Source organism: Acomys minous, assembly GCF_964271855.1.
Source record: "Acomys minous genome assembly, chromosome: 4".
NCBI classification, from domain to species: domain Eukaryota; kingdom Metazoa; phylum Chordata; class Mammalia; order Rodentia; family Muridae; genus Acomys; species Acomys minous.
In genome coordinates this window covers 50,000,201-50,014,101 of record NC_140486.1, presented here as the reverse complement: position 1 = coordinate 50,014,101, position 13,901 = coordinate 50,000,201, and the positions used below count along the sequence as shown (strand labels likewise).

Sequence of the window (13,901 nt, the reverse complement as noted above, 5' to 3'; positions counted from 1 at the left end):
TTTATGTAATATTGTTCATATTTCTAGCTTAGGCCATACTGGACTTCTCACAAGTATGTTTTCTGATTCAAATCATATTGACAGGAAAAAAGATTTGAGACTACTCAGTAAAATTTAAGTTTACTTAATTTGTAAGAATGTATGTTTGTGTTTCTAGGTATAGACTATGTGATACCTAAAACAGGGTTTTACTGTAAGCTGTGTTCACTCTTTTATACAAATGAAGAAGTTGCAAAGAATACTCATTGCAGCAGCCTTCCTCATTATCAGAAATTAAAGGTAAGGCTGAATATAAGAGGAGACGTGTGAAAACTAACAATTGGTTTAAGTTATGGAAATAAATGTGTATATGTCTCTGAACCCAGCATAATGCTTTAACTCAAAGACATTTTTTCATAATTCCCTAGGCTTTAAGAAATTTAATGGTTCTACAAACTTTTGAGCCTCTTTTCTGAAATGAATCCAGATTTATTGTTGTATACTCAATTCTTAGACTTGGGTGGTATGATCATGACTTACAGTCATCCTTAGCTATGTGGTAAATTGGGAAGAAAGAAAATCTCTAATAATTTCTAACCATATTTTTCATATTATAATTTAAGTATTCTCAAACTGATTTCTCAGATTTCAAATATGCTAGAGGTCTGAACATGAAATCAAGCAATTAGGCCTAGTGGTGGAGCCTTTAATCCTATTACTTGGAAGCAGAGGCAGGTGAATCCTGAGCTCGAGGCCAGACTGGTCTACAGATTTGAGTTACAAGACAGCCAAGGGAACCCTGTCTTAGAGAAAGAAAAGGAAAGAAAGAAAACAATTGAAAGTTTTTGAGTTTGTAGAGTATGGATCCTCTATTCTACTTATTCATTTTTAGAGACCGGGTCTGCCTTCCTAGGTCATACTAACTCAGACTTTGAGATCCTTCTGTCTCAGCCTTCCAAAGTACTGGGGTTATAAGTGTGATCCACAGTTTAAAATTATTATTCCAATGCTATTTACTGATGATGTTCTTACTTTGTAGACAACAGATTATCTCTGCATCACAGCCTAAATGGGTTAAACACAACAGGAAGCAAGAATAATTCCTATTGTGTTTTTTAGTTAGCCTCTTTAAGGCCTGAATCTTAGGTAATGCACGCAAACTTGAAAGTAGTACTTAATCATAGGGGACTTGATTTTTTTCATTTATAATGAATAGTTGCTACCTATTGAATATTCATAATCTGACAGTCCAAAATACTCCAGCATGATACACAGCTAGTCTAGTAACAAGTAAATTGTAGTCAATGCTGATACATTTAAAAATATTGTGTAAAGTTATATATTGGAGGGCTAGGGAGATGGTTCAGTGTTTAAACTGCTAGCTGTAAAAGCAAGAGGACTGCTCTCCAGAACTCAGATAAATTCCTGGTGGGATTGGTGGCTAGACTGTAATTCTAGGTTTCAAAGCTTAGAAGTGGAGCTAGCAGGCTAGCTAGTGAAACCTGCTTTATCAACAAGGTCTCGGTTTGATTGAGAGACCCTGTATCACTGAATGAGGTTGAAGGGCAATCAAGGAAGATTGCTGATAGCCAGTAATGAACTTGCCGTAAAATTGCCCATGGGGAATAGAGATGCAGCTCAGTAGCAGAGCTCTTGGTAGAATGTGTAATATACTGACTTTGACTAAAAAAAAGAATTATTACCTCTAGGCTAAGTTTCATGGAGCCTCATTCAAATCTAAACTCCAGACCACTTCTAATCCCTTGTGTTTCAAACAAGAGGAACTCAATCTGTATAGCATTCAGTTATCTCAGCACATTTTCTGTATTGACTCGGGGATAATAGTAGTCTTGAATTTCAAAAAATAATTTTAGTTCTTGGTTACATCATTTTTGTTGTTTTCAAGTATATCCTTTTGCAATCTTTATGTTTCTTACTGTTACAGATATAACAAAAGAATATCATTTTTAGTGCTAACAACAATTTACTTTGGGAGGGGATGTACTTCATACTACAGATTTGGACATACACTATTTGGATTTTAGGCTGTGTGGGGTCAAAACCAGTGTTAAGCTAAAAGGGTATACTTTATCATTAAGTATTTCTTTCTGTATTAGCGAGAAATATGAATCATTAGGCAGCTTATGTTGCTCAAATTTGACACCTTGGCACTTAAATAGATGTTTTGTGGGGTTTTTTTTCCCCTGTTTTTGTTTGTTTGTTTGTTTTCATTTTCTTTTTAAGGATATATAATGGCTTTTAACCCTCTCATCAATCTACAATAACCAGTACTGATATATTTTAACCAGAAGTAAGGAAATTGAAATGCTTTTAAAAATATCTTTCATGTTCCCTTATTGGATCATTGTCAAGATTATAGGTGGCAGGGGTCATCAAACTATACTTTGTAGCCCAGTCACCTGTGTTGTAAATAAAGTTTTATTAGATCAATCAATCATAGCCATGGTCTTTAAGTATTGTCTATGGCTTTTTTAGGTCAGTGAAATTGCTACAGCAAAGATCTAATCTAGCTATTTCTTCCTGTGTGATCATGTTCTTGTGTTTTCTTATTTCTAAACGTTAGGGTTAATTGCACATTGAAATATCCATTTTCCACATTTGCCATTTTTTTTTCATGCTTTATTGTGTCCTGAGCCAGTTTAGTTTTGTATGTTTAGATTAACTCATTCATAAAATATCAATGTTAATTTAAGTCCCTAAACTTGGAGAATATTTTATTTTATAATTAATATATGTATTAGGTGTTTTGTAACTTACTTAGTCCCTATAATTCTTTTTTCCCCTCAGAAATTTCTGAATAAATTGGCAGAAGAACGGAGGCAGAAGAAGGAAACTTAAGACGTACAAGAAGCTTAATTTCAAAGAAAACAATGGTTCTTTGACTTTAATGTTAACCTTTTTTAAGTACAATATAGATAGAACTATTGTACTCTTTTGTTTTAGTGGAAAATAATAGATGTCTGTTTATGTGTTTTTAGTGTTATAGCAAAAAGTACACATACGGTTAAGTTAATGAAAAAGTTTTTGTTTCATCAGAGTGACAACAGACAAAAGTACTTTGTAGAGATTGACTGTTGTAAGCTATGGAAAACAACTTGCACCACTAAGAGAAAGATAACATAGAACCATTCAGAAAAATGAAATTTAGTAGTTTGAGGCTTCAAAGAAATGTCAACTTTTGATTCCATTCAATAAAGAACAAAACCAATTGTATTTTTTATTACTTTTCATCTGAAACATTCCACATTTTAATCTGAGCCTTGCACACTTTTCATTTGATTATGGAAGCTGTTTTGGTTGCATTGCATTTTTTGAGAACTTCATTCATGTGAGATTGACAATTCAAATGCAGGTGCAGTTTTCTTTTAATGTCATGCTGTTTAGATGATAAGAAATATTAAGTAATTGGCTTTAGATTTGTAATTTTTTTCCCTGCGTTCCTGCTCGGTTTCGTATTCCAGTAGTCAATGTTATTTCAGTGAAATGTAAAAATATTCCCGTTCTCCTTGACCAGTATTAATTTCTCAAGAACCTATTGCTTGTCACTTGAATCCTGTAGCTGTCATACATCTGGTATAAGCAACATTTGATTTTTGAAGTGTGTAAACCATCTCTATATTTTCAGGATGTAATTTTACATTTCTGCATTTTAAAAACAGTTTGGCCATAATTCTAGACGCACGCTTCTAATTCATGTACCTGCACATGTGACCTTTGTGAGCAGAAATTTGCATGTATAATCTGTGTTTACTTGTAACTCTCTGGTTATATACTGCTTATATCTGTGGATTCAAGTTACTGAAGTGAATACCAATAAAAAAAAAAAAACTAGGCCATGTTGATTGGTTGGTTAAACATGTTTGGAATGTTAACCAAAATATTTGTCAGTTGTGACTTTTTTTTTTTATTCACTGTTATATTTTTGTGCATGCTTTAACAAATTATTCATAAATCTATATTGAGTGTTCTAAAAGCTACTAAAGAGCTCAGTTTAGTGCCAATGGATTTCTTGTTCTTGTTACATTACTAAAAATGAGACTTCTTTTAACTTTACACTTTGAAATACTGAGGATAAAGAAATTATAAAACCTCAAATTTTAAAAATAGAATTGGGCCAGGCGTGGTGGTGCGCGCCTTTAATCCCAGCACTTGGGAGGCAAGGTGGATCTCTAAATTCAAGGCCAGCCTGGTGTACAAAGTGAGTCCAGAACAGCCAAGGCTGCACAGAAACCTGGCCTAAAAAAAGAAAAGAAAAACAATTGAAAATAGCATTGGAAAAATTAGTTGTGTCACTGTTTCAAAATCGGGAAGAGTTTGATGGTTTGTTTTTTGTTGGTGTTTTTTTTTTGTTTGTTTGTTTTGTTTGGGGGGGGGTTGGTTGTTTGGGGTCTTTTGTTTTGTCTTTTGGTTTGGGGTTGGTATGTTGGATAATCTGAAGTGCCTAGAACAGCTTTAATTTAAATCAGTGGCAAATAATGTGCCAGCCCAGTTGTATTAAAAGGACATTTCAAATATATTGTTGGGTAAAAATTTAATATCCTCTGTAACATGCACAAAAAATCCTTGCAGGTTTTTTTTCCCCAGTTTAATTTTAGCTGTTACTAATTATTCACTTTTGTTAATTCCGTGTTTGTTTTGTTTATCTAACGGCAAGTACAAAAACCATGGACAAGGGCCAGGCATAGGCATAGTACCACATACTTTTGTTCTCAGCAGTTGGGAGGCAGAGGCAAGTTTGCCTCTGAGTTGGAAACCTCCCTCCCTCAAAGTGTAGTGTTCCAGGCCAGTCAAGGCTACATTGTAAAATCTTGTCTCAAAAACAAACAAAAAAACATTGTGCATATATAAATGGAAACATAATATCCATCAGTAGTGATAGCTTATGTTCCAATGGCCTGTTGTCTGGATTTAGTATCCTGGTTTTTTGAGACAAGGTTTCTCTGTGTAGCTTTGGCTATCCTAGACTTGCTTTATAGACCAGGCTGGCCTCGAACTCACAGTGATCCGCTGCCTCTGCCTCTCAAGTACTGGGATTAAAGGCGTGCGCCACTACACCCGACTGGATTTAGTATCTTGACTTGTGCCATTAAGAAATAAGGTTTTATCAGGGTGATAGTAGTGTAGGTCTTTAATCCCAGCACTAGGAAAGAAGGGGTCTCTTGTGACCCGAATTATAGGCTGGACTGATCTACAAAGTGACTTCCAGGAAAACCAGGGCTGTTACACAGAGAAATCCTGTCTGTCTTATAAAACAAAAACAACCAGGAAAAAGAGAGAAATTGTGTCAGGTTCGTTTTGTTGGTGTTTTGTTTTGTTTTTTTTCCCCTAGATTATGGCAATCTTTTTGGGTTTTGTTTGTGTGTTTTATCCTTAGGTTTTTTGTTTTGTTTTGACTGTCATGGAACTTGCTCTGTAGGACAGGTCGCCTGCCTCTGCCTCTCATGTGCTGGGATCAAAGGTGTGCAACACCACTTGCACACCATCATAAGACGTGGCAATGGTTTTTACTTTTGAGATGGCAGCTGAGTGGTGGTAGTACACACCTTAATCCCATCACTCAGGAGGCAGAGGCAGGCAGATCTCTTGAGTTCTAGGGCAGCCAGGGCTGACAGAGAAACCCTGTCTCAAAACAAACAAAACAAAACAAAACTTGAGGAGCCTGTAGATGCAGTTCATTTTGTATTGGCAGAGTACTCCTAGCATTAACCAAACGTCATAAGCCTGGAGTGATGGTGCATACTCTTAATCTCAGAACTCAGAAAATACAAGATCAGATGTTAGGAGAGCTGGCTGCTCTTCCAAAGGTCTTGAGTTCAATACCCAGCAACCACATGATGGCTCACAACCATCTATCTGGCATGCATGCAGGCAGAACACTGTATACATAATAAGTAAATTCATCTTATTAAAAAAAAAAGCCCTCCAGCAACAGAGCGTTTCAGTTCATTCTGTATAGCCCAAACTTGGCTTGAACTTTGGATCCTGCCCAAACTACTACATACCTGGTCATGTGCCTGCTCTCTCCAGATCTAGTTTATTGAATTCTGGTAGTGTTATTGTTAATGTTTGAGTTAACTTTGTGGATCCCAGAAGCAGTTTTTATCTTGTGGGAATGTGGACATATGTACTTTTGTGGAAGTCAGAAAAATTTTGTGGGATTATTTTGTTTCCTACTGTGGGTACCCCAGGTCAAACTCTTAAGTTGTCAGGCTTATATGGTAAGTGGGTGTACCCACTGAGCCATATTAATGGCCCTCTGAGGTTTGTTTTGGTTTTTGCTTTTTCTAGGCATGGTTTCACTATGTAGCTGGGACTCACTGTGTAGACCAGGCAGACTTCTCAGAGGCCTATCTCTGCCTTCCAAGCACTGGGATCAAAGGGGTGCACTATTATCCCTGGCTTCCTCTAAGAACTTTTAAAGTTATATATCCATAATATAGGAGGAAAAGAATTCCTTTCCATTCCCACCTTGGCTATTTAAACCCCCTCCCCCATTTTTTCTTATTGAGTAGTTATTGCAATGCTAGGGATTCAAACAAAGGCTTGTACATGCTGAGTATAAACACTCAACCAGTGAGCTACATCCTCAACCTTTGAATGTTCCCTTTTAGGATGAAGTGACAAAGAATTGTGGCAGCCAGGTGTGGTGGCGGACACCTGTAATCCCAGCACTGTAGGAGGCAGAGGCAGGTGAATCTCTGAGTTTGAGGTCAGCCTGGTCTACAAAACAAGACCAGGACTGCTGCCAAGGCTACACACAGAAACCTTGTCTTTAAAAAAAAAAAAAAAAGCTGTGGCATTTTTATTTAGCATTTTTCACAATAAATTTTTTGAAACTTAAAAATGGGCAGCCAAGGTGGACTTAAGTGCTGGGAGGCACAAGCAGGGGAAGGAATCCATTCTAAGATCTAACCCGACATGGTCTGCAGAGCCAGGACAGCCAGGCCTAAAAGAAAGTTGGGAGGAGGATAAGGGACTCTTGGTTGGTGGCTGGCATGAACAACAGGATACCCTTTATTTAGAATCTGCCATAGCTGGAACTGTATCTTAAGGTATCTAGCTGGGTTTAATCACTTACTGTGGTGTGGGAGATCTAACCCAGTACTTTGTAATGTACCTACTGGGTAGGTAAGTGCAATGCCACTGAGCTAATCCTCGTAAGTTTTAAAAGCATGGTATCAAGTTTTATATGATAGTATTCATGACTAAACTGAAGATGTTCCAGAACCAGATTCCTACTGTGTGAAGGGTGGTTTCTCATTAGTTATTTAGAGACCGGGTCCTGAACTGGAAGATTAGATAACACTATTGTGATCACAAACACTATTGTGTTTGTAATTCAAACTCTCCAGGAATGCCTCAAATCACTGATGAAGAGCAGTTTCAACACCATCACGAGAAAACTTCCTTTATTTACTGGTTTTTCAAGACAGGAAGGATTTCTTTCTCTAGACCAAGCTGGCCTCAACTCAGAGACCCACCTGCCTCTGCCTTTTGAGTGCTGGGATAAAAGGTGTGTGCCACCATTCCCAGTGAGAAACCATTTAAATGGAAGGGGTTTTTTTTTTTTTCACCCTAAATTAGAATTGAATATAAATATGAATTCCCAGCTACTACCTACCAAGTTATAAGGTGGGTATCATGGACTAGAGTTAGAGCTTTCTTAAAACCCTTGCCCAGCACGCCCAAGTCCTCCACACTCAATTGTAATTCCATGTGATTGCAGTTCAAATAATTACAAATATAATGACCTATGTAATTAAATATAATTCCTAAACAGGACACAGTGGTGCACACCTGTTATCCCATCACTCAGGGAGGCAGAGGCAGGAAGATCTCTTGAGTTTGAGGTCAGCCTGTCTGCAAAACAAGTACAGGACAGCCAAAGCTACATAAGAGAAACCCTGCCTCAAAAAACTAAAAGGTATAACTCCTATTCTCTGGTTGTGCTTGGTGCTTATGGACATTAAGTGTAACTGACCCATCTTTCAGAAACAGCTGAGTGTAGAAACCCAACCCAAACTTGTTAACTGAATTGTGCCTTTACAATATTTCACACACCATCAGTCTTATCCCCTAACCATGCTATTTTTCTAATCTTTTATTTAAACTACATAGAACTGTCCCTTTTCAAGTTGATCTGGTTTTGCTTTTCATTGAAGGCTCTTTTAGAGGAAAATGCTATGTAATTATCCACCAGTTCAGTGACTAGAATGCTGACAGCATTCAACAGTATCAACTAGCTAGACATAGCTCACTTGGGAGGTTGAGGGAGGCATGGGGGCCATTAGTTGAAATCCAGTAAGCTACCTGCCTGCCAAGACCTGTTTCCAAAAAGTATTGATAATGCAATCTTCAAATTATTCCGAGATAGGCTTACTAAATTCAGTGGTAGGTTCTAGGGTGTATCGCCCAACTTTCACATAACACTTATTCATGCACTTTGGACCTTTTTGAAACAAGATTTTTGTTTGGGCTATTTTGTTTTGACACAGGTTCCCACTAAGTATCCTTGACTGAGCTGGGGCTCACTATGTAGACTAGGCTTCTATTTAGAGACCTGCCTGTTTCTCCTGAATACTGGAATTAAAGGGATGTTAAAATAATGCCAGGTTTGAAAAGTTTTGTGTGGCTCAGGTCATCCATGTGTAGCTAAGGATGAACTGATCTAAACTTGTGATCCTCCTCCTCCTCCTCCTACCCTGCAAGTGTTGGTGTGCCACCGTGCCTATTTTTACTTAGTGCTGGGGATCAAACTTAAAGGTTTAGAGAAAAAAAAAATTTTTTTAGAGCATAGGGCTGGAGAGATGGTTCAGTGGTTAAGAGCACTGGCTGCTCTTCCAGAGGTCCTGAGTTCAATTCCAGCAACCACATGGTGGCTCACAACCATCTATAATGTGATCTGATGCCCTCTTCTGGCCTGCAGGGGTACAAGCAGGCAGAGCACTGTATACATAATAGATAAATCTTTTAAAAGTTTAGAGCAAAGTAGACAGGCACTCAACTAAGCTACATTCCGTGCCCGCCTCCGCCACCCCCGCCCGCCTTTTTTCCCCCATTGCATGTACCTCTGATTCTGAGTGCTGGGGATTCCAGACTAGCATGCTTAGATTAGGTGTTTATTTTTATGAGGTCATGGTGGTTTCACCTTAGTGGTTTGTGCACTTGCTGTACAGGTGAGAGGTTTAAGATTAGAACAGTTTAGTATACAGTTCTGTAAATGTAGGTGACATAGTTGAGCCATGTTAGATGACCCATGTTGATCTCTGGGCCAGGAACTAGCCAGGAAAAAAAATACTGAGGAATAACTCCCCTTGTCACCTAGATTGGCCCAGGATAAAAGTGCTACCAGAGGGGAAGTGAAGACAAAAGGGCCTAAGGCATTAATGCAAAGGGAATGTCACCACTGCCAAGACCTTTGAATACTATACAAAGATGCAAACTTGGCACTGGCTGCAACTGTTTCCAAAACCAAAACTCTCAGAAGAACTTGGTGGTTTCAGTGAGTAGTACAAGCCTGCGATTTTAAGGATTAAAATTTATTCCCAAGTTCATCCAAGACATTTAATGGGGTTTATATATCCTCTTACTGAATATCATACCCAGACAGTTTTTCACATATCTTTACCTTGTTTAGTGTCAGTAGACTGTAGATCTTAAGAGTTAGCCAGTGATGATAGCATGGACATGTAGCTAAGGACATATAGGCCAGTACACAGGGCGCTTCAAAAGTTGGCTTTGGTTGGTTTGCTGAGGCACGTGTGGAGGTCAGTGACAAGTTTGTGGAGTTGGTGTTCTACCTTAGTGTGAGTCCTGGCGATGGAACTCAAGCCACAAAGCTTGTACTGCAAGCGTTTTGCCCACTAAAACTTGCTGGCCTTTTTTCTTTTACGAACAAGAACTGATGTCGCGAAGGATGATCTTGTATTCCTGCTTCAGCCTAAATGCTGGAATTACTTGTGTAGAGAATCTAGAGCCTTCCTTGGTTTCATCTTGGTTTCAAAGAGGCTCTGCGGGCTGCATAGGAAACACCTGCTGGTATTTTGTGAATATGTAAAAGCCTTTAAAAAAGTGTGTGAGTACGAGTTCTTGTGGATCAGCCATATGCCTCTGATTTTGCTTTTTGTTTGTCAGGATCCCAATATGACATCAGTGCGTGTTCTTACTTTTACTATGAACACTTGTAATATGTATATCCGGGTAGAGTCATTATTTGGATGTTCCATTTGGCATATACACTTGAGTCTACCTATGCATTCCTTAGATACCAGCTCCCAAGTCCACAGAATCCATCAATCTGGTAGAGCGGGTGAGTGAAGAGCCACACCTGCCACATACAGAGAAGTCAACAGAACTGGAAAAGGCCAAGTGGGTCTCTTCAGAGCACCTGGAAGGCTTTCACTCCTGAATAAGTGCACAACACAGACCAGACCTTTGGAGGCGCATTCTCTTGCGCCCTCTAGTGGCCTAGCGGGAAAGTAAAGACAGAACGAGTGGGCGGGGCCGGCGGTGACGGAAATGAAGTCACTTCCGGGCTGGGGTGTTTGTTTGGACTGGAGAAGGGAGGCGGCGGGCGAAGCGCACGTCGAGCGGGGGAGCGGCGCTGCCTGTGGAGATCCGCGGAGGCCGACAAGATTCGTTGGCTGCCGTCCCCGCTGCCGTGCACTGGGTGAGGGGGTCCCCTCAGACGGAACGTTGTGAGCGCGCGGCGAACCTGGCGGTCGAGAGGCTGCCCTCAGAGAAGGCCAAGGGGGGGCAAAAGGGCCGCCTCGGCTGTGGGCCACCGAGCCCTATTTGACCTCGGTTGTTCGTGGCCCATTTCCGCCGAGTCTGAGGGATAAGCTGTGGCAGGCTCCATCCATCTCTCCGAAATGGCCCTCGCTCATTTTTTCCTCATTTCATTACTTACGATTTCGATCGCACAGTCGTCTATCCGGGTCTTTTGTGGCGCGCAAGTATTGCCGGGATAGCGCTTTCTTGCGTTCCTCAGTCTTCAGTCTTTCCCCACCCCCCACCCCCACCCCTTACCCTGTCCAGTACCTTTTTCCCTGCGGGCCACCCACCCCCACCCCCACCCCAATCCCTCTCTTTAGCCGCTTGGGCAACAAAGCTTATTGTTTCTACCCACTATACGCCTGCGCGTCGCCACGCGCAGCCCTTACTGCTGCGCCTGCGCGTTTCTGCCGATGCTAGGGTTTGGGGAGAAAAGGGACTGCTGGCAGGCTGGCGGTGTCCCAGGGGAGCATTCTGTAACGGTCGGACGGCTTGTATCTTTTTCAACCTCTTCCATTTCTTCACCATCCCTACCCCTTTAATTTGAGCTTTCACGTGCTCCAGATAGGCCTGATGTTTGGGGGCACTGGGAACACTTAAACCAGCAAGGCTTTTAGCTAGGTTAATTTAAAAGGCCATTTGTTACTCTTAACTTTTCGTTAAAATATACTTATTCTGCACCACTACTACCTCAATGAAAGGAAAGAGGGTATTAGGGCTTCTCATGTAGTTAATCTTTCAAAACGTGTTGCCGCAGCCCGCGGTAATTTTCTAATACGCGCTAAAAGACTTGGTTTAGTGATTTTTTGCTTTTCCTGATTTGGCAGCCCCAAACCCTAGGAAGAATTCGGTTTTTCAGTTTGCTGACGGCCTTTGACGCTTATTTTAGTAAATGCCCATTTTGCGAGTGCTGTCTGAGCGTTTCTTGTATCACGGTGGCACGTTTTTCACGTTTCATTTAGCAGTTGATAGGTGTTGGTTCATTAGAGTCTGAAATTCCAGCTGTAGGTTGTTTCAACTAGGAAAAGGGCCTGTGCAAGGACTTTAATGAGATCCAGGACTTGGGGTTTCTGGTTTTGGTTTGTGAATGACAGGACATTGAGAACAGTTTTTGTGTTAATGACCTTGAACGAAACCATTCTTACAAGTATGTATCACAAAGATAGGTAACTTTCAAGAAAAATTATACCCTATTTATCTGTCTCTTTAGGGGATGGGGGGAATGGCGAGTCATGTAATGGTTAAAGGCTGTGCATATTGGTCGCTGAGAACTCAAGCTGAGGTAGGTGATCCGCTATCCTCTTTGGGAGAGAGTAATTTATAGTGGATTTTTCCTCCAATAAGCAATAAATCTTGTTTAGGATTATCATTTTGTGACCCTAGATAGTGGTGCCTTCATTTTAATGAAAATTTTTAAAGGTCCACTGTTGGAACAGTTTTAATGGTTATTGTGTAAGTAATAACCTTTGGCTCTTTCACATCTTTTTGTAATTTATAAAGCATTTTCATATTCATAACAACTTGTGAACTAGAGGTTTGTTTGTTTTTTTTTTCCTTGTCTTTCTTAACGTTGAGACAAGAGGAGCTTGACGGATTATTTAGCAAGTATGTATCATTTAATAATGCCAGGCAGCCTGTTGTGGTGGAGCTAACCTTTAATTCCAGCACTTGAGAGGCAAAGGCAGGTGGGTCTCCGTGAGTTCAAGGCAATCCTGTTCTACAAAGTGAGAACCAGGACAGCCAGGGCTACACACAGAGAAACCCTGTCTCAAAAAAGCAAAACAAACAAACAAAAAAACCCCTATAATCATCATCATCATCATCATCTAGATATGGTGGTCAAATTCTGTTTAAGGAAAAAAAACAGTACTCCTGTGGCTATTGATAAGTTGAAATATAGGGCTGGATATGGTGGCAAACACCTCTGAGTTCAAGGCCAGCCATAGCTACCTAGTAAGATTGTGTATGTGTGTGTGGTGTGTGTTGGCGCGTACTTGAAATACGGCAGGTGCAACTAAAGAACTAAAGTACATTTTAATTAAAATGACTTTGATTCATGGCTGAAGGGGTTGCATTAAGTCTTGCACTTTAATACCTGGTTGCATAAATTAGTGTTTCTGATATATTGGAGCTTTTGACTAAAGAAACGATGGAGAATTGTGAGCTGTCCTTCTTACTCTTCAACATTAGAGATTAGTGTTAAATAAACTGGGTTTTGGGTTTTGTTTTGTTGTGCAACAACCAACATCTCCAGCCCATTGAGGCCATGCCACGTCTTGATAAACTGACCAGACTGCCAGGTTCTAGCCTTTCATAAAACTTTTTCTGTAGCAGGAGCTGGAGAAATGGCTCAGAGGTTAAGAGCACTGGCTGCTCTTCCAGAGGTCCTGAGTTCAATTCCCAGCAACCACATGGTGGCTCACAACCATCTACAACGTGATCTGATGCCCTCTTCTGGTGTGCAGGTGTACATGCAGACAGAACATTATATACGTAATAAATCTTTAAAAAAACAAAAAGATTTTTCTGTAACATTGATTTTTAACGTTAGAGGATTAATTGTTCTAAATGATTTGTTGGGTTTGGTTAGATCAAGTTTATAATCCTAACATTTAGGAGGATTACCTCAAGTTTGAGGCTAGCTTGGGTTACAATATAAGACTGTCGCAAAGTGTGAGTGTGTGCGTGTGGAGTGTGTATACACACACACACACATTTGTCAGAGGCAGGTGGATTCTGTGAGTTTGAGACCAGACTGCTCTACATAGCAAGTCACAGGCCATCCAGGGCCACATATTGAAACCCTGTCTATAAACACCAGTGCTGCATGGCTATAATCCTAGCACTTGGGAGATAAAGGCAGAAGCATCAAGAGTTCAAGGCTGCTCTTGGCTTACAAGACCCTGTCTGGGGGGAAAAAAAGAGAGAGAGACGGGGACTGGAGGCGTGGCTCAGCAGTTAAGGATACTTTGCTCTTCCAGAAGACCCAGATTGTGTTCTCAGCAGAACAGAATCTCATGGCCATAGTAACTTCCAGAGTATCTGTTGTTCTCTTCTGCCCTCGCACTAGGTGTACAGGTGGTGCGTGTAAATAAATACGTGCAGGCAAAACAAACATACAAAATTAT

At 40.2% G+C, this 13,901-nt stretch overlaps 2 protein-coding genes across 10 annotated transcripts in view; both read left to right on the top strand.

Annotated features, from left to right (window-relative positions):
- MATR3 (matrin 3) overlaps positions 1 to 3,878 on the top strand; it is a 31,276-nt gene extending 27,398 nt beyond the window's left edge. For 5 of the 6 annotated variants that reach the window (XM_084780858.1, XM_084780860.1, XM_084780863.1 and 2 more), the window contains 2 exons: positions 158 to 279; positions 2,788 to 3,878. In XM_084780858.1, the coding sequence (XP_084636984.1) occupies positions 158 to 279; positions 2,788 to 2,838 (173 nt within the window). In that variant the 3' untranslated portion in view covers positions 2,839 to 3,878. The remainder of the gene's footprint in view (positions 1 to 157; positions 280 to 2,787) is intronic. The other variant, XM_084780861.1, reaches the window with a different exon arrangement.
- Positions 3,879 to 10,514: 6,636 nt separating this feature from the next.
- The window catches only part of PAIP2 (poly(A) binding protein interacting protein 2), a 17,882-nt gene continuing 14,495 nt past the window's right edge, over positions 10,515 to 13,901 (top strand). The window contains exons 1-2 of one of the 4 annotated variants that reach the window (XM_084780866.1): positions 10,515 to 10,669; positions 11,984 to 12,055. The gene's annotated coding sequence lies outside the window, so the exon portion shown is untranslated. Of the gene's footprint in view, positions 10,670 to 11,198; positions 11,256 to 11,983; positions 12,056 to 13,901 lie in introns of those variants that run through there. The other 3 variants (XM_084780868.1, XM_084780867.1, XM_084780865.1) reach the window with 3 other exon arrangements.